This window comes from Rattus norvegicus, chromosome 1 (genome assembly GCF_036323735.1).
Source record: "Rattus norvegicus strain BN/NHsdMcwi chromosome 1, GRCr8, whole genome shotgun sequence".
NCBI lineage: Eukaryota > Metazoa > Chordata > Mammalia > Rodentia > Muridae > Rattus > Rattus norvegicus.
Window position 1 is genome coordinate 66838172 of NC_086019.1, and position 21377 is coordinate 66859548.

The 21377-nt window shown below is 41.0% G+C and overlaps 1 protein-coding gene across 1 annotated transcript in view; it reads left to right on the top strand.

Moving 5' to 3' along the window:
* The window catches only part of Lix1 (limb and CNS expressed 1), a 56997-nt gene extending 36128 nt beyond the window's left edge, over positions 1-20869 (top strand). The window contains exons 3-6 of the mRNA NM_001106214.1: positions 4717-4857; positions 7368-7463; positions 17679-17756; positions 20342-20869. Coding sequence (NP_001099684.1) covers positions 4717-4857; positions 7368-7463; positions 17679-17756; positions 20342-20629 — 603 coding nt within the window. The 3' untranslated portion in view covers positions 20630-20869. The remainder of the gene's footprint in view (positions 1-4716; positions 4858-7367; positions 7464-17678; positions 17757-20341) is intronic.
* The last annotated feature ends 508 nt before the right edge of the window (positions 20870-21377 follow it).

A 21377-nucleotide genomic window follows, 5' to 3' on the forward strand; every position in this document is an offset into this window, starting at 1 on the left:
CCGTGCTCCACTGACTAACGCTGAGGTGAAAATGTGAATGCTGGGAAAGGGGATGGATCATTGATTGTATTTTGGGCCCATCATTACCTTTAAATGGCTTTCCCAACTTATACCACATTTTGTGGTTTTGGGGTTTTTGGTTTTTTTTTGTTTGTTTGTTTTTTGTTTTTTGCGGGGGCCAGGGGAGGTTGTAGCTTCACAGGGAGGAGAGGTTTTGTTTGTTTTTGCTTTAGTTTTAAGAAGACATTAATGATTATAATGGCTTACAATCTACCCACAAATAAAAGGCAGCTGAGTAGCTAGGAAAAAACGTCTGAGTGGGGTCTGCTGGCCACTCACAAAGCATCTAGTTTCGCATGCCTGAGAAGTCCACAGCTGACTTTGCTAAAGATCATGGCTGTTGAATATTCAAGCTCAGAACTTGCACAGAGTGCAGACGATGGAAGCTGTCTCTGGGTATTAGCAAGTAAGAATGGAGAGCACATGAGGCACAGTTTACAGATCTATATTTATGATGAGGTCTGGTGGAAAAACAGCAAGAATAAACCATACAGGGAAGTCTAATTCCAGCAGGGAGCTGCTTTGAAATAACATCATACTTCACTTACCCCCATTGATGTCCTTGATAACCAGATTGGAAAACAATAAAACACCCTGTAGCTTGCCATATTTTATTTTCTTACAGTGGCCCCCACTGTTCGGGGGTGACTCTGAAAGTGCTTGTTCTTACAGAAGCATCTGGACTTTGGCTTTGACACCCCAAGCAGATTGCAAATGAGTTAAATTGCTTGCTCAAGTACAAGTTCTTATGGGGGAAAGGTCCTCCTTAAAGCTCTCAAAACCAAAACAGGCGGCAGTTACTGGCTTGGATTTGTAGTTTCAGAAGAAAGCAGCTGGCTAACATTATAGACATTCTGAGGAACTTGTCTTTCAGAAATACAAAGAACAATAGAGAGGAAAGTTCTTTGATGGCTCTGAACTGATTTTATTTTATGTGCTTATTAACAGGCACACTTTCTCCCCATTGGGAGGGAAAAGCAAGCAAGCAAGAAAACAAACAAACAAAAAACCAACAATACCCCGAAATAATTGAACAAGTAAAGACAGGTGTCTGATTCCATATTTTGATATTAGCTGAGTCTCCCGCCTTCTTTTTTCCTGCTTCCCTGGTAAAGGCTCTGTCTATGGCCGGCCTGCCTGACTCTTCTTTGATCTATGAGGCAGTGCCATACTGCTGTAAATGTACATGCTGCTTTTGATCTTGTACTTAACTGCTCTTACTTAAATAGATAGCTTCTTTTAACTATGCAGTGCACTCTCTCTCATACACACACACACACACACACATACACACACCCACAAACACACACATATACACACCTATGCACAGGCACACACACTCACGTGCACGCAAACAGACATGCACATGCATACACAAAGACACAAACACACACACATACACACACAAACACACACACGTGCACACACATACACACACATACAAACACATAAACACACAAACGCATACACACACAAACACACACACAAACAACGTTGTCTTAAACTGCTATTATTTAGACAGAAAAATATTTCTTACGAGTGCTCTGATCTGACTTTTATTTCCTAAATTCTAAAAACCTCAAGGCTCTGTTGTAGATTTTATAAAGCAAAACTGATATTAAAATGAACTGCTGTTACAGATGTTGTGTGATATTGGCAAAACCTTTGCTTTTTTAATGGGAAGCTAACTTTTCAAAGAACAAGAAACATGACATTTTTTGCCTATGCATTGGCAAAAATGCTCATATCAGGGTCTAAACATAATAGCCAATTATCCTTATGAATTTTGATCCACAGTTATTATATTTTCATATTGCTGGATTACAATACCATAAAAGTATATAAAATGGTACTTTTTAAGAATAAGAAGTATATATAGTTATTCTTGAAAGAACTTCTTACACATTTTATCAGGTGTTTTATTGAATTGTTACTGACTAGTCTATACTTCAGCCTGTTATCCATTCAGCAAATCATAACAGGGCAGGGATGCAAAGAAATTATCTCACGATTATATGATACAAGAGGGACACAAAATAAATGGGTAACAATCAAGGCATGAAGGTAGGAAATAGCAGGCAAAGACCAGCAAACAATTATATTCAAAGATGGTCAGTGCCTTCAGCCTGGCTTGAGAGTGGTAGGCAAAACTTGCCAAAAAGGCAGCTTTAAAGCACCACTGAAGGACAAACTGACTCAAACCTTATGGTCCTTTATATTTCTGGCCAAGACTACAGCACAAAATAAAACTATGTAAGCAGAAACTCTCTGATCTAATGTAAGTATTTCAACCCTTGAAAGATATCTAAAGTTTGAAATGTTTGTTGCCTCAAGCTATACCAAAAGCCTTCTTGCTTGTCTTGCTTGTCAAACATGAAAGAGACCCAACATACCCACACACACACACACACACACACACACACACACACACACACATACACACACACACACATATATATATACATATAGTCTAGAACTTCAACTCTATTAATTTAAAAGTATTTTGGTCATTTCCTTTCACCATACCAAATATCCGAGAGAATCTACTTTAAGAGAATAAAAGTTCATTTTGCTTATGGTTTCCAAGATCTATATGGTCTCAAGAAGTCCATAGTCAATTGCCTCTTCTGCTTTGGGGTCTATAGTGAATCAAGGCGGAGAGCATTCATGGTTTCAATCAGGTGACAAAAAGAGAGAGAAGAGGTGCTAGGTTCCCAATATTTCTTTCTGGGGCATGCCTTTAATGGCTTAACTTTCTCTTCCACTGGGCCCCATTTCCTAAAGTTTCCACCATCTTCCAATAGCACCATAAACTGGAGTCAAAGTCTTAAACCTCCTCTCTCTCTCTCTCTCTCTCTCTCTCTCTCTCTCTCTCTCTCTCTCTCTCTCCCATACACCACACACACACACACACACACACACATACACACACATGCACACACCACACACACACACACACACACACACACACACACACACACACACACACCACACACACTATGTCCTTATAATTTACTACCTTTTCCATGCCCTGACTGTACATAGGGATCTTAAAGCACTGATCCTGGCTTGGACACTGAAGACTGTTGAAGCATACAAACACCATAACCATAAGCACAAAAGTTTGGAGTGGGACCAAAAGAAGTGATCAATTGTTAACTGCATGATTGTTCTACTAGAACAGCCCTACTATTTGGAAGGTTGGAAAATCAGGAATCTGATCACAAGGATTCAAACTGGGATTGTAGTAGTGGGGAGAAGAGAATGAGCTCTAAATGATACAAGTGTGTGTCTCTGGACAGGGCAGAAAGGTCAGCATAGGGTGAAGAATGCTGAACACACACAGAGGAATTTGGGTTTTTCCCTGTTGGGGGAATAAAAACCTTGAGGCTGTGAAACTGAAAAAATAAAGTGTGACCCTTGGTACTTTGCCTCTCCTTTCATGCCATGCATCATAATGTTTCTGAAAGCCTCACATTTCACATTGTAGAAATTGTGCATGAGGAAGAACAGCCACCAAAACTCAGACTACATCTTATAAGCCCGTGCTGCCTGGCTACCCCACTGACTTGACTTTTCTTCATGAGACTAGTTTCCCACTAGGAACCTTAGCGTCTATAGCTCAGTGTTCACAGAAACCTCTTGGAGAGTGGTAATCCCACCTTGAAATGCTGTAAAGGTATCGTCTCATTCCAGCTCTTCTAGGACTCCCACCTCTGTCTCTGGACAGTCGAACGCCACACCAAAGTAGAACTTGAAGGATGAGAACCTTTAAGCATTAGAAAAGGAGACTAGAGGACAGAGTGGAAGTGAGATGCACAGACAAGCCTGTGTGAACAATGAGGGAAGCCCGCTAGGAGAATGGAGACTAATATTAGTTTGGGAACACAGATAAAAACTATTGTACAGCCTTGGTACTCAAACCGAGGGCCTTGTGCATACTAAGGAAGTACTCCACAACTCAGCCAAAACCTCACACTCCCTCTCTAGCTTAGGTTAGCCTCAAAATCATTTTCTCCCTCCTTCAGCCTTTAAAGGACTAGGATTGCATGGGACTTGTTGCTCTGCCAAACTTGAAAATTACTTAATGAGTTATGAGTACACAGGCTGTCTGTGACCCCTAACTTTGGGAAAAACAAATGGCTTCGGTTAAGTCCGGTTTAATTTTAAGTTTAATTTCCCTTAAACTTAACCAACTAGTTTCCTACCCAAACTATATAAGCAAAGTGGAAAGGGTGATGCTCAAGAAAATCAGAGAACTACTGCTGGGGGAAAAGGTGGAGAACAAATGGTGGGAGACTAGAAGTGTAAAAGCAGTAGGTATGGACGGTAGGACCTTTTGCATTAGCTTACACATTCTTATCAGTGCCATGATGGCAAAATATATATGACTGACATGTTTTCATGGACCACGACAATATGTCAAGTATCATGATCATGCTTGGCTCTCTCTATATCAACCAATCGATTTCAAGTTCAACTCTTCTATTGTGTTACTAAGAAGGAAATCATGAGCAGAGAATAATTAACTAGTGCAAAGGTGTATACTGTTAAGAGTTGAATGCCAACCATCTGAGTCCAGAACCCATGACATGAGCAGTGTTGGAATGGTGAGATGCTGACTTCTTTAATAGCTCCTTCTCCTTCCTTCTCAAGTGCTGCTTAAGTAGAGCTGAGGCCAGGCGAGACGCTGCTAAAGTGGCACTCATCAACTCTCTCTTCAATGAGCTGCCCTCCCGAAGGATCACCAAGGAGTTCATCATGGAGAGTGTTCAGGAAGCAGTAGCCTCCACCAGGGTGAGTACCAAAGGGAGGCAAGAGGTGGCCTCTGTGAGAACATCGTGGGGACATTTGAATCTTGGGAAATACTAAAGCAAGCAAATTTCTCATTTCAACAATGTGCAGGTTAAATTTTGTCCAGTGACTTACTAATGCTCAGCAAAATAGAACTTTAGGTTGGAAATCACGAAGGTGGAGCTGGCTGCCCATTGTACATCTTGCTAATTAATACTCTTGACAATCCAGGATCCAAACAGATCAAGTTTCAGACTGAGGAAGATCACATGATCACACTGATTCCTGTGTTTGCTTTTTGAGTAATATAGGTACTTTTTAGTGTCCAAGAATGTATGCAATGGAAGAATAACTTATAGTCAAATGACAAACTAGTTCTAATTTCCCCCAAACTTAACTGGCTCTGCTAATTACTTGAAGTCCTTACTGTAAATGCTTATTCCCCAGCTAGGGTGCAGTCTTGCAGTTTATAGCGCTAAAGAAAAGTGCAGGCCGATTAGACAGCTCTGTGTGTTAGAATAATCATGGTTTCTAGCCGTTTACATCTTCCAGTAAGCTTTGAAACTTTTTGTGACAGATATAATAAAGGCTTTGAGAGAAAAATGACACATCAAAATGCATCTTAGAAATTTAAATAAGAAAATTTCTCAGTCATCCACGGCTGAATATTTACTTGTCCAATAAATGGTAGAGAGTTCCTGCCCAGTATCTCCACCTGAAAACCAGAGCTTCCAGGGACTAAGCCACTACCCAAAGACTATACATGGACTGACCCTGGGCTCCAACCTCATAGGTAGCAATGAATAGCCTAGTAAGGGCACCAGTGGAAGGGGAAGCCCTTGGTCCTGCCAAGACTGAACCCCCAGTGAACGTGGTTGTTGGGGGGGCAGTAATGGGGGGAGGATGAGGAGGGGAACACTCATAGAGAAGGGGAGGGGGATGTTGGCCTGGAAACAAGGGAATAACAACTGAAATATAAATAAGAAATACCCAATTTAATAAAGATGGAGGGAAAAAAAAAAGAAAGCCACAGAGGAAATCTGGGCCCCGCCTACAGCAGATGTTTTTCTGTCTGTGCTCCAGAGTAGGAGTTTGAATTATAGCAGAGCAAACTTTGTTAGTTTCCTCCTATTCTTCTTCCTCTCCCTCTGCCTCTTCTTCTCCCTTTTCCCTCACCCCCAGCCCCAGATTGCATCTTACAATGTAGTCCTAGCTGTCCTGGAACTCCCTATGTAATTAGTCTGGCCTTAGCATCACAGGAATCCACCTGCCTCTGCCTCCTGAGGACTGAAATTGAAGGCCATAGTGCAACCCCATCCCCCACCTCCTTTTCTGCCTCTTGAGCTAAATTGACAGGCTCTGCCTTTACAGGGCCGCTGCTGCTGAAGGAGATGATCGGACTGTTAGGGACTCTTTCCCCCTTGTTAAGTGCGCTTATCATTTAGAGGAGAGATGGGATGGCATTAGCAGGACAGTAGGACTAGTAGCTTGGCTGGGAGAAAGTGGAGAGTTCTGCACTATGTCTGGTCCGAAGATAAAAGGAAGCCTTTATTTTCCGACCCTGTAAATTTCAAGAGCCTTTGAGGAAGAGAAGTTAGGAAAATGATGCCTGATTTATAAACATGTGGACTTTACTTAGGAACAGGAAAGGGCTCTCAATGTAAATGTAATCTGTCATTTTTCATGGCAATTTCTAAAGAGAGAGAGTATATATGGCTTGCAGGCTTTCGGATGGATTTCCCCTAGGATATCTAAAAGGCCAACATAAATATTTCAGAAGCAGTGTTAATGTTATTGCGTTCGAAGCTATATATTTGCTGCTGTCTGATGCTGACCGTTGTTAGTTCAGCCTCAGAACCTTGCTATTGCCCACCGTCCTGGGAATCCAAGGTCATGGGGTACTGAAGGAAATGCCACTCCAGAGCTTGTGTTTGCTGCCTAGTGCTGTTCCCTACCACCAAGCTTAAAAGGACTTTCATTTCTACCTGTCGCCTCCCTTCCTGCTTCTTAAAGATTAAATGGTCTGAGTATAAAAAATATATATAAACCAACAGACACTCAAGTTGTTAACTGCAGCTTATTATGAAAACTTTCCTTGAAGAAACAGGCAGGAAGAAAGCAATGGGCCGTACAACCGCACCGTTGTTTTAAGTTCTGTTGTACAGTCTGGATGTTGCAAGATTTCCGTAACCCACAGTGACAGCCATGGAGAGCAGACACACACAAAGCATTGATATAGGAATTTATATAGCAAATTAATAGGGCAAACATATAGGAATCCCGACTTTGGGATCATCATCCTATCAGCACTTACACAGTGTGCTACCATTTTAAGCAAAAACCACTTTCAAGCTGATCATGAAACACTCTTTACTTGAATCATGTGAGACTAAGTATCTAATCCAAGAGGAACTGTATATCAGCACCTTAAGGTCCATTGGATTAGGTCCTGATCATTTAAAGAAGGGAAGAAATTATCAGTGACAGTTTCTTTGTTTGTTTTCCTTCCCAAGGGCACTTTAGACGATGCGGATGACCCCAGCACAAGTGTGGGAGCCTATCACTACATGCTGGAGTCAAACATGGGGAAGACTATGCTGGAGTTTCAGGTGCCTGACTCCCTGCCGTTTATTTGTTTGATGATCCAATCTGGAAGCTTGGGAAATGTGCAACTCTTTTCATCTTATCTATTTGTTCTTAATAGTGTGTGTGTGTGTGTGTGTGTGTGTGTGTGTGTGTGTGTGTGTGTGTGCACAAGTTCAGATGCTTGTGGAGGGCAGAGTATCACAGATCTCCCTGGAGCTTAAGTTATAGGATGCACACTTAACTACTGAGCCATTTCTCCAACCCCAAGACACACAACTCTTATCACTAGCACTAATACCAAGAGTCTGCTTTTAGAATCCAGCATGATAAATTCATTTTAGCCACATTCAATAAGCCAAATCAGGTAGCAATCACGGTACACTGCTCTTATGAGAGTCCCTGCCTACAAACTTCAAGGCCCCCCGTCTTAAAACAAAAAGGAGGACAATAAAGAGTCTTTCTTTTTCCCAAACAAAACTAACCCGAAACATAGAGGAGAATAACAGGAGAAAGAGGCATGGCACAGGAGAAAAGACATACCCATTTAAAACCCCACAGAACTACTCGGGGCATCCACTACTTTATATCTCTTAGACACAGGTGAGTAATGACTGTTTGGCAACTTAGTAGCACTAAACTAGATCTTTAGGACTAAGATCCCCTTTAAACAAAATCAAATATTTATTACTAGTTAAAAATATTGCTTATGACCATTTTCGTTTGCTGATCCAATCTGGAAGCTTGGGAAATGTGCAACTCTTTTCGTCTTATATATTTGTTTTTAATAATGTGTGTATAATATAATAATGCTTATGCTTCCTTGATTTCCAGAAGTCACAGATAAAGGTTTCTAAGGAGGTAGTTGCTAAAGCACTACTTCAGTTCTGATGTTTCTATTGAAAAGCATGTGCCTCTCCCTCCTAGGAGAGAAACCAACATTAGCACCACGTCTTCCACAGCTGACAAGCGGTAACAGCTGAGGAACTCCGTTACTTACCACACACAGTCCTCAATTTACGATTTCCCACTTTTACGTTGGCATGGAAACAATACAGCTCCTTGTCTCTTCAGTATATTGCTCAATAAATCACAGAAGATATTTAATTCTTCATTATAAACTTTTGCCCGATGGCAAGCCAGTGCAAATGTTTTGAGCGTGTCGAAGGCATACTCTGCAAGCCTGTGAGGTTCCCTGGATTAGCTGTACTGTATACATTTTGGGCTTACTGATGGCTAATTACAACTGGCTTATTGTATCTGTATTTGTAATATGAAAATTACATTAATAGCAATGGTATCAATACCTGATTCTTATTTATATTTTGGGGGGACATCGTATTGAGTATTGACAACATTACTAAAATTTAACCCTTACAACAGCTATATGAAATAGTTGTTATTATCCGAGGGAGATTATCTTTACTTAAGAGATGGCTGAGCTCCTGGCTTCAGACCCATGCAAGGCAATCTCTCTCCTTTTCTTACATATCAGATTCTCGTATTCTGGCAATAGGCAGACGAAAATTCAGCAGTGATTTGGAAGGAAATGTGCATCCCTATAAAGAGCTAAGCTTGAAGGCACTAAAATATCCAACCACAGAGAACAAGTTAGAATTAATATGTAATAGTACAGCCATACCCACAGTGCTTCTGTTTTCTTCAGTTTGATTTTAAGAAGTAATCAGACCTACAAAATGTTATGGACAAATATTGTTTATCATGACAAAACTTAATCATTGTGTTGCAGCCGAAGCCCAACGCTACCAACTTTTCTCTGGAGTGGTTAAGGACCCAGGGAATGGACTGGATGGTTCTAGTCTTACTCTGCTCCTTATCTGTAGATCTATTTTTTCATTTGTGTATAAATCTGAGGAAATCCCAGTATTACTTCACAGTACCAGTGTGAAGGTAAAATAGGGCCCAATGAGAAGAGTCTAGAAGAGCCTGGCGTATGGTAAACACTCCATGAAGGTTAAGGATGACTCTGCAGGATTGTATTACTTTAAAACAGGCTACTTCATTGATGGAGCACCCCCACGCCCCCACAAAACACACACACACACACACGTATGCACATGCACATGCAAACACGCATGCACACACACGCATACACACACCCAAACAGACATACAAACACACACGTATGCACATGCACACACGTACACACATGCACACGCACGCACACACATACACACACGCGCACGTACACGCACGCAAACAGACACGCACGCGAGCGCGCGCGCGCGCGCACACACACACACACACACACACACACACACCTTTATATAATCACAAGCTTCACAAGACTCCCTGACAAAATGCTTCATGACCTCCTCCCTTACAATAAAAAGAAGAAACTATAAAAGGCCTATAATGTTTCCCTACAATCTAACCTCAAATATATCTATATCTGTTACTGTTACCCCTGTACAAAGAAGTTGTACGAGATTTAGCAGAAGTTTAAAAAAAATGATTTTGAACATGGGTGGCTTAGTCTGCCAATGCTGATAAGGCAATTTTTTTTAATTATTTTTTTTTCTTAAAACTCCTTCTAAGTACTATGAAAGACTCTACTCAATCTTTGGTCTCTATCTCTTTAACCCTTGTCTTGCTGGTCTGCTTTCTGTGTGGTCCACCGTAAGGTATTTAAATGATATATAATCACTTCAACCACACTCTGGAAATGCTTCCTAAAGGCTGGGAGGCAGGATAAGGACAAAGGGAAAAGATAGAAGGCAGGAAAACCCGAATCCTCGGGTCAGGAGGGAGGACCCAGGGAGCCAAGCTTTTCCTTCCGCCTGCCTGCTGTGGCCTAGCTTGTTCCATAGGGTCTGGGCAGATGTTATCAGCTTGTGTCTACACATGAAGGGAAAAGAATACAGACTTGTGCTGTTTCTGCAAAGGCACAAATCAGTGCCCCCTCCTGGAGCGGGGGTGGTTACAGAAGGGTGTTTGGATCTAGGAATGGTTGACTATAGCGTAGAAAAACAAGGTTGGTGTCTCCGGACTGCCCTTGGGTTTCGGTGGGCCAGTCCTGCTGCGCTGAGGAATCGCAATAGGCTTCAGCTTACCTTCACTCCTTGGGAGGCAAGGAGCTGCCTATTGTGAGGTAAGCTTGCCTGGGAGAAAACTACCTGCTGTTAGTGGGAGGGACAGGAGCCGCAACCAGCGGGCGCTGGGTCTTGTCAAGGTCAGACTCTAGGCAGAATTTGACTGAAGCTGGTTAATATATTTACTCTGAAGACTAATGCAACCCAAGGAAGAGTTGTTTATTTACATCTGTGCTAAATTCTCCAGGTCGCCTTTTAAAGCCTCATCCCATAAACAAATTTCCTCTTAAACTCATTTTCTTGGGTGGGGAGATGGTGCCCACCTGTTTTCCAAGTTCTCCATTTACAGTGTTTGTTTTTCTTATTTCTGATGAATCGCAGAACCAAGTCAGCCTCCCAAACTCCCAGAAGAGGCAACTCAAAGCGACGCAGAGCGGCTGAAAAGCCATTGTGAAAGCAGGCAGGCAGTTTCCAGGACAGAGCCCAGTTGTTGCAGGATTAAACGAAGTGAATGACAAAGTAGGACAGGAGCTGTGGGCTGTGGATGGAGAGCAGCAACTGCAATTTTCCCTGCCGAGCAAAGAAAACACAGGCTTTATTCACCATTCAGTTTACAATTCACTTTGCTGATCAAGACCAGTTATATAATTTGTGGGGCTCAGTGCAAAATAAAAACACCAGGGGCTTTGCTCAAAAAACCGATTAGGTTGAGGATAAAACCCAGGGCAGTTTGCTGAGACAAACCTGAAAAGGCCCAGACAAGGAGGAGCAAGTGATACAAGGAGCAAGCAAGGATCAATCTTGGCACAAAATCCAAAGATGCTTTAAAAAGTTCAGTGATTCTGGTTTTACGTGGAGGTCCTTGATCCACTTGGACTTGAGCTTTGTACAGGGGGATAGGAATGTATCGATTTGCATTCTTCTCCATGCTGACCCTCAGTTGTACCTTTTGTTGAAAGTGCTGTCTTTTTTCCACTGGATGGTTTTAGTTCCTTTGTCAAAGACCACATGATCACAGGTGTGTGGGTTCATTTCTGGGTCTTCAATTGTATTCCATTGATTTACTTGCCTGTCTCTGTACCAATACCATACAGTTTTTATCGCTATTGCTCTGTAATACTGCTTGAGGTCAGGGATGGTGATTCCCCCAGAAGTTCTTTTATTGTTGAGGATAGTTTTTGCTCTCGTAGGATTTTTGTTATTCCAAATGAATTTACAAATTGCTCTTTCTAACTCTATGAAGAACTGAGTTGGAATTTTGACGGGGATTGCATTGAATCTGTAGACTGTTTTCAGCAAGATGACCAATTTTTACTGTATTAATCCTGCCAATACATGAGCATAGGAGATCTTTCTATCTTCTGAGAACTTCTTTGATTTCTTTCTTCAGAGACTTAAAGTTCCTGTCGTACAGATCTTTCGCTTGCTTGGTTAAAGTCACACCAAGGTATTTTATATTATTTGTGGCTACTGTGAAGGGTGTCATTTCCCTAGGGGTACAGAGTTAAACAAAGAATTCTCAGTTGAGGAATAGTGAATGGTTGAGAAGCACCTAAAGAAATGTTCAACATCCTTACTCATCAGGGAAATGCAAATCAAAAAATCCCCGAGATTCCACCTCACACCAATCAGAATGGCTAAGATCAAAAACTCAGGTGGCAGCAGATGCTGGTGAGGATGTGGAGAAAGAGAAACACTCCTCCATTGTTGGTGGGATTGCAAGCTGGCACAACCATTCTGGAAATCAGTCTGGTAACCGGTTCCTCAGAACATTGCACATAATACTACCTGAGGACCCAACTATACCAGTCCTGGTCATATATCCCAACATGCTCTAACATATAACAAAGACACATGCTCCACTATGTCCATAGCAGCCTTATTTATAATAGCCACAACTGGAAAGAACCCAGATGTCCTTCAACAGAGGAATAGATACAGAAAATGTGGTACATCTACACAATGGAATACTACTCAGCTATTTTTAAAAAATGACTTCATGAAATTCTTAGGCAAATGGATGGAACTAGAAAATATCATCCTGAGTGAGCTAACCCAGTCACAAAAGAACACACATGATGTGCACTCACTGATAAGTGGATACTAACCCAAAAGCTTGGAATACCTAAGATAGAGTTTACAGACCACATGAAGCTCAAGAAGAAAGAAGACCAAAGTGTGGATACTTCAGTCTCTCTTAGAAGGTGGAACAAAATATTCACAGGAGGAAATATGGAGACAAAGTGTGGAGCAGAGACTGAAGGAAAGGCCAACCAGAGACTGCCTCACCTGGGGATCCATCCCATATACAGTCACCAAACCCAGTCACTATTGTAGATGCCAAGAAGTGCTTGCTGACAGGAGCCTGATATAACTGTCTCCTGAGAGGCTCTGCCAGAGCCTAACAAATACAGAGGCAGATGTTTGCAGCCAACCATTGGACTGAGAATGGGGTCCCCAATGGAGGAGTTTGATAAAGGACTGAAGTAGTTGAGGGGGTTTGCAACCCCATAGGAAAAACGATATCAACCAACCAGACCCTCCAGAGCTCCCAGGGATTAAACCAACAACCAATGAGTACACATGGAGTTATACATGACTCCATTCACATATGTAACAGAGGATGGTCTTGTTGGGCAGCAATGGGAGCAGAGGCCCTTGGTCCTGTGAAGGAAGGCTGGATGCCCCAGTCTATGGGAAGCTGGGATGAGGAGGCAGAAAGGAGTGGGTAGGTTCGTGGGAGAACACCATCATAGAAGCAGGGGAAGGAGGGATGGGAAAGGGGGTTTTTAGAGGGGGAAAACAGAAAGGGAATAACATTTGAATTGTAAATAAAGAAAATATCCAATAAAAATCATCAAAAACAAGCTCAGTGAGTAACATAGATAATATTATACAACAATGTATTTTAAATATGAAATGAATGCAAAAAGCCATCCTAATAAACAAAATACAATAATAATAATTTTTTTTAAGACAAGGTTTCAGTAGGTAGTCCAGGATTGCCTTGAAAGCACACGATCTGCCTGCTGCTGCCTTCCCAGTACTAGAGATGAACATGTGTGCAACAATGCCAGAATATTCATGAATAGCCCCACCCAGTTTAAGTCTTACCTTGTATACCTCAACCTAATGAGCCTCTCATGTTCCTTTCAGCCCAGCCAGGCTCCCAAACCTACAGGATTAGCCTATTTCACAAATTCCACAACTTAAAAACAGAGCAAATTGTCACAGAGTAGGTGACTCCAAGTTCCTGTGGAGGTCAGGGCTTGATGAGATACAAAGCCAGGGCAAAAACCAGGCAGCAGGAACCACCGTGAAACTAGAAAAGAATGCTTTACAGAAGTCCTTGGAAGTTGTGCATGAATTTCCATTGATAGATACTCAGAGCATGGCGGCACTGGACTAAGCACAAACTAATCCTCAGGAAGTTGTGAAGAGAACTGAACTCCCACCACTCAGGAGGAAGAGGTAGGTGGACCCCTGAGTTCGATATCAGCCTTGTCCACATAACGCAACCTTCAGAACAGCCAGAGCTACATAGTGAGACTCAGTCTTGGAAAAGGAAAAATAATAAATAAATAAACAAATAAATAAATAAATAAATAATAAAAACAAACCCAGCAAACAAAACAACAACAAAAGAGAATTTGGTCACACATAAGGAAACAGAAGAGAAGTGTAAATAATTAGGAATACCTTATACAATGATGGCAAGTGTTTTCACACAGCAGGACAAAAGCTAGATGGAGAGAAGGTGGATGAGAAGGTGGTCACCTTCCGTAAAGAAATGCAAGACCCAGAGCCACACTCAGGAGGAAGCACTTTTTAGATAAACCGGAGCAGTGGGAGGGTAAAATGACATTTCCTCCTAGAGACAAGAAGAGTTCCAGCCTTTTGGGGAGCCTTTGAGAGATAAAGGTTGCCAAGGGGCATGAGAAAGCTTCATGGGTCTGCTCACAGTATAACCATGGGTTGCAAAGTTCTGGGAGGTTCTCCAGGTAGATGAACAACAGCACATTCTGCAAGAAGCAGGCATTGGTGCAGAGATGAGAATGGGGTCTCAGAAGACCCTGAAGAAAGAAAGAGTATACATCAACAACAAAAACAGTCAAAGAGGGCATCAAGAGCCATATTAGCAATAAGTTATTACTTAGACAGTATCATCTCGGAAAAATGCTAATACAGACAGTACAAGCTGTAACGCAAGTCCTGCCTCTCTCTTTCGGCTGCCAAATTTATATAGGGACCGTGAGTATATATCAATGGTATGGGGCTTGCCAAGCATATACAAGGCTCTGCGTTTGATCTCCAGAACTAGAAAAAAGTAAATATATTTAAAACCAACTGCAGTTCTGGGATGGGCAAGGGGTCAACTGAAGAAGCAAAGTGATTTTTTTTTATTAAAAAAGAAATACAGGGCTGTAGATATAACTCAGGCTGAAGTGCTTACACACAGACATGAGGACTTTAACTCTGCCCTCTGCATGGGCCCAAGAAGCCAGTCATGGTGGCTCAAGCCTGTAGTCTGAGCAATGGGAAGATGGAGACAAGAAGATACTTAGGGCTTGCCAGGCAATCTAGTCAAATCAGTGAGCTCCAAGTTCATTGAGACCCTGTTTCAAAAAATAGAAAATAAAAAAAGGGTGGCTGAGTTACTGATTACTAGGCAGTACATCCACTGTTCACCTCTGACCTCTACATTCCTTTATATTTGTGCATACATCTACTCACGTGTACATGTATGGGTATACATGACACACAAATAAAAATATAACAAGTGCAAGATTCAAGTAGATTTTTAATGTGAAATCAAAGAAACTTTTATTACAACATAGAACATAGAGAATTTATATTCATTTGGTGGCTGCAAAGCCACAATGACATGAGTGGCAAGAGTTTGTGTGGTTTTAAAGGGAGCATTGAGGAAGGCAGCAGAAATTTACTCTCCTGAGCAACTGGGGATACTCTGATGAGTGGATTGACAAGCACGGTGAGAGCCCTATTGGGCAAGATTTAGTAGTCTGCTGAAGTGCTCTGACATTTTCATATTCCTGTAGTGATGTGCTGGCATCATGAACTGCATGGGGCCAGAGAGAAGGACTGGAACAGGGAAAGTTTCTGGGCATTTGACTTAGAACACTGTACAGTGGGGTCTTTGTTCGGCATGGAAGGACCAACGTAGTTTATATGTGTGTGATATTTAATCGATGGAAACAAATGGTTTTGCTTTTACTTCACGTTCAATGTCCCTTGGGATACGCATCGTATGGTGGAGACAATGTGCCCAACTGTATCTCAGGATGAAAACTAGAAATAGCCACTGTAGCACTGAGACTAGTGCTGCTCGTTCCTCTGATAATCCTACATTTCCGAGACAAGCCAGATAACTTTAACGTGCCTGCAAGCTAACATTATACCTTTCAGAAGAAAAGCATGTTCTCGAGCAAACAGAAGAGTCAGTAAGAGACTGTTGTTATGAATAGTCAATAGGACATCTGTCTAGATGCTAAGATTTCCTAACTATTTTCATGAGCAGGAAGTTTCTTAACTATATAATGTTATTTTCCAGGATTACACGGTTGTGGTTTATGGTATTGATCCATAATTTATGTCTAGCTAAATAACAAAACAAAGAACAAAAGCAAAATCCCTGAATAAGTAAAAGACAGCTATTGCAGTGGAAAATTGTGACTACATTAGGAAAATGGAAATATTCAGCCTGCTGGGCTTCTGCTCACCTTGACTTTATGCAGGGAAGTGGGAATAGAGCTGACAGGTTCCTGTTGTGCTCACTCAAGGATGAGAACACTGAATGCAGAACCCTTTGTTTTAGGGTAAATACAACCATGCTGTTTCCATGTATTTAAGGCATTCTTTTTTTTTTAAGATTTATTTATTTAATGTATATGAGTACACCGTAGCTGTCTTAGACACACCAGAAGAGGGCATCAGATCTCATTACAGATGGTTGTGAGCCACCATGTGATTGCTGGGATTTGAACCCAGGACCTCTGGAAGAGCAGTCAGTGCTCTTAACCACTGAGCCATCTCTCCAGCCCTATTTAAGACATTCTTAAAGCAGAGAAGTTTACCTCTCTTTTTATGCTGGTGAAAATTTTCTTTCCCTTCCCCCATGCCTCCCTTCCTCCTTCTCTTTATCCTGCCCCCTTTCCTGATTTTTGAGAAAGTCAGGTGAATAATATATTTCAAATTGTTGACAGGGAACTTTAACATGAGTGATTCTATTTTGTTTGGTCCATTTTGGATCAAATTTTGGAAGGAGCATGGTCCAAAGCAGATGGATTCCTATAAATTTTACTTAGGAATGTAGGCATATTTATTTTTCAGTTTACATTTTTAAAATTGCAGTTGTGTTTTCTTTAATGTCACTTACTTATATGATTTAAAACGTAAAATCTTTCCTCTAGAATGTTGCAAAGAATCCCTCCCACCCCTTTCTCTCAAGTCAGGCATGTTACCAGATCGAATTTTGTTTATTGTGTTGGTGCTGGAGATTCAATATTGAAACTCATGCACACTAAGTAAATGTTCTGCCACCAGGTGAGATCCTAGGACTCTCTATTACAGGGTTCTTTTGCATCTTTTAAGAACTCTTATAGGCATTTACAAGTAAATCTGTGTATAGGAATCTCCTATTCTTTTAAAATAAAACACAAAAGCACACATTGTGTGCTTTTCTGTTATGTTAACAATACATCACAGACTTCTTTGTATTACAGCTTAGAGGGTGTTTATATCCCTTATGTATGCAGTGTTCAGTAATATGGACAAATCGTCCTTTAATTGTTCTAAAAAATGAACATTTAAAATGTTTTCAGTCTCTGCCTATTAAAAATGATATGTACATAACTTTGGATTTTAGTTTTCCTATGTTCTGACATACTTAAGTAACTTTTGGTGTGTATGAATTATTTTAATGTGTATATTTTTAGTGTCAAAGACACTTGTCAATCATTTAGTAATTTTGTATTGAATATAGGACAGAGCAAGGGAATGGGGATTACACTTCAGGGGCCTCAGGACTCTATTCTTTGGAAAGCCTTAAGGTATATGACAATATGCTATATCTTGTTTCCTTTGCTTCTGGGGGTCAGACTTACGTCTACTCAGCTGTTACTGGCATGTACTTCTTTAAGATCAATGACAGATGTTTGGGTTTTGTAGGAACTAATGACCATTTTCCAACTACTTCACTGGAATGGAAGCCTGAAAGCCCTCCGTGAAACAAAGTGCTCTCGACAGGTGAGATGTTCTGCTCGACACCGATTAGCGTGCTGAGGACAAGGTCAGGAGCTTAGCAAACTTCGAAGAGGTTTTCTTTGTTCAGACACTTGTTTACATTTTACACTTACGGACTAAAACCTCCTCTGTTTATGCAATTTTTTTGTTTTAAATTTATATTTTCCTATTGAGTTAAGAGCAGGGACAAGTGAAGAAATACTGAATCAGAGATTGCAACACAGTAAGAATGTTGGCTTTGTATAGGTTTGATCTGAACACCCATTATACTGGAAGCAGAGTGAAGCAACCATTAAGACAGTGTTGGAGTCTCAGTGAGGTACTGACTTACCTTGTGCCACCAGTTTCATACCTTGGATCTATGCCCTCTTGCACTTTCCAGTACAGAAAGAAAGAGAACAAGTTGCTTTCAAAACCTCCTAGATTAAACACAGACAGAATCGTTATACTAAAAGGTTATTTCTCAACCATTAAAAGTTCTTCAAAAGCAGCAGAAAAGATCATGAAAAGGACACCCTCGAATTTAGTCACCTTCATTTTAGAAGTTACCCCTCTTTGTTTTTGCAATGTCTTCATTACTTAGAATAAGAACCCTTCCTCTGTTTAGTACCAAATGTAAACCTTGTCCTGTATGTTTCATATTTTCTCCACGTTGTCCTGTGAGATGTATGCTTTCTCTTCACACCATTGGAACTTGGAAGACAATAATTGATTTTCGAGAATTTCCTAATAAGAATTCGTATGAAGAACTAAGCCTCTAATAGTCAGCAAGATGCGGGTGGAGGCTCTGCAGCCCCAGTCCATTTTGTTCTTTGCTTAGAAAGTCTGGCTCTCAAATGGTCAAGGACAGAAAAGAGACGCGTAGCTGACAACGGCCTGGGCTATTTTTTTTTTCCTTCCCTTTGATTTTATTAAAGTCCTTTGAAATATGTTGGGTCGGTTATAAACACTTTTCCATGATTGTTTTTAATTTGTTAAGGTCATAAATAAATACCATATGTTCTTGAAAATAAAAATAAGCAACGCATCCATTCCCCGTGATCAAACATGTATGTGACAGCATGATAGATGGTTATTTTTTCAGAGATGAATCGAAAGGAGTGGCTAATTTTTTAATTGCTTTGCAAAAGCAAGAAACGGTGTATCACAAAGGTATCTTTGTAATACCAGTAGTGAAAGCCACCTATTCTATCATATATTTTTGAACTGTTTTCTTCTGCGCTTATTGTGGGCTACTTGGATATTTGTGTTCCTTATGTTAACAAAGTGTTTACCAGTCTCAAGGCAGTGAGGCTTGGGAGAACTGACCAATGAATGAGGTGGACTAAAGTCTCTTGCCATAGCCCAGCTCACTCAGAGATTCTGACAACATATATTTTGAGAGTTAAGAAGAGTCACAAGAGCAAGCTCCACATGGCAGACAAGCCACACATGGCTTCCCTAGAGGCAACAGTAATGAAAAAATATGAAGGAAGCTCACTCCTATCTGCTACACCTGGAAGGAGCATGAAAATATATTCCAAGAACAATTAGATGTTTTTAAAGAAACAGAGATCACAAGATTCTTCTTGTCTTGTTTGGATGGACTGTCTCAGGCCCACCAGCTTCTGAATAACCACATAGATACTTATTAATATTTATGACACTTTAGGCACTCACTATAGCTGGGCACCTCCAACTAGCTCATCTCATTTAAATTAACCCCACTCATCTAGTCTGCGTCTGCCATGTGGCCTGTGACTTCTCCCTCAGACCAGGCACCTACTCATTCCACCCCTCCCTCCTATCTTGACCCGCAAGTCCTACCTTTCCTGTCCCTCTTAGCTATTAGCCATCAGATCTTTATTAAACCAATCAGAAGGTGAGGGAGATGTATGCTTGCAAAGTATGAGGCAGGTGATGATCTATAAAAATAACAATACCGAAATCTGAACAGTACTCAGCTCTCTGCCAGTACAGAAATCAACATTTGAATAAAACAAAGACAACCTTGACCCCAACAGTCTTGCTTTCTTGGCGTTTTCTTACAAGCACTCAAAATTCTCCTCACAAGACCCCACTCTTCAACTGTGTTCCAACGACAAAGCACAGAAGCTGGGAAGGAGAGTCTTGAATTTCAAAGTCCTGTTCTGAAGGCCCCGTGACTGAATCCTTCCTCATTTCTGAAATAGGCATGGCCAAACCTTCTTCTACCTCAACTTGTCTGTAACTTCTTTCAGGTTTCTGTCTTGTGAAAGGCAAAGGTACGAGACCCAAGGATCCAATGAAGAATTAAGTCATATTTAAACTAGTTGTTACAGGAATACATTTTCAAGGACAGGCTTATATTTTCCAGAGCTTCATTTTGTGAACATTGCAGTATTTTCTAGTGTTAGGTTTTTGACTTAGCCTGGAGTGACAGGCTTTGCGAGACATGATTAGTTCATCATTTCCTTTTCGGAAATATGTCAATGAGATCTGGTTTCAGAGTTTTAAAGTTAGAGTTAGTTGTTTGAAGGCCATATGATTGGGGAGGTATGGAAGGCCTTGCACGCATGCACCTCTGTTCCTCTTTATTGACACTCTGAACTTTTGTTTCTTGGTTCTAGGAAGTCATCTCCTATTATTCCCAATATTCTTTAGATGAAAAGATGCGTAGCCATATGGCCCTGGACTGGATTATGAAGGAGCGTGAATCACCAGGAATTCTCTCTCAAGAGCTGCGTGCAGCCCTGGGGCAGCTGGAGGAAGCCAGGAAGGCTGGACAAGAACTACGATTTTACAAAGAAAAAAAAGAAATCCTGAGCTTGGCTCTGACACAGATCTATTGTGACCCTGACCCTTCCTCACCCAGTGATGACCAACTGAGCCTCACAGCTCTGTGTGGTTATCATTAGCAAGGCTAGCAAGGCTAGTCTCGGGTTTCCTGAGGACTTTCGCAGCAGGAATCTACTTGACGGAAGTTGTTAGACATTTTAGCATGACAGTCAGTACCTGAACACTGTACTGCTCTTACACAGTCTGGTCACAGAATGGGAGGCTAGGGTTGTTGACTGATCCAGACCCCAACTTGCAACTTCATGTATGTTTTCAACCATCCCCTTAGTGGTTCTACTTCAAAATAAAAGAAAGACAACAAAATGCTTTAGAATGTGTCCTTCAGGGTTTGATCTAATCTAGAAAGCCTAGTTGACATGAGCCTTGCTCAACTGTATGCTTTGCTTCACACAAAAGTCCAGTATAGCAGTCTTGGAAGAAAACAGCAACCAGGACTAGGGAAAGCATCATGCTATCATGCTAACTTTTTTTTTTTGACACAGTTTCTCTATGTAGTCCTGGCTGACCTGGAACTTGCTCTATAGACCAGGCTGTCCGTGAACTCAGAGATCTGCCTGCTTCTGCCTTCTGAGTACTGGGATTAATGACATGTGCCACAACCCCCATCTTCTAATAATGTTTTAAATACTTAAGATTAAATAAATAGTACAGGTGATTTTTTTTAAAAAAATGTACAACAGTCATCATGTTTTTGAAACCTCCTGAAAATTACTGTATTCTCATCATATATTTTGAAATTAGCTCTAATAACAAAAATTATCACATACATTTCTCAGAGAAGATGAAATTGAGTACATAACTTCCCTA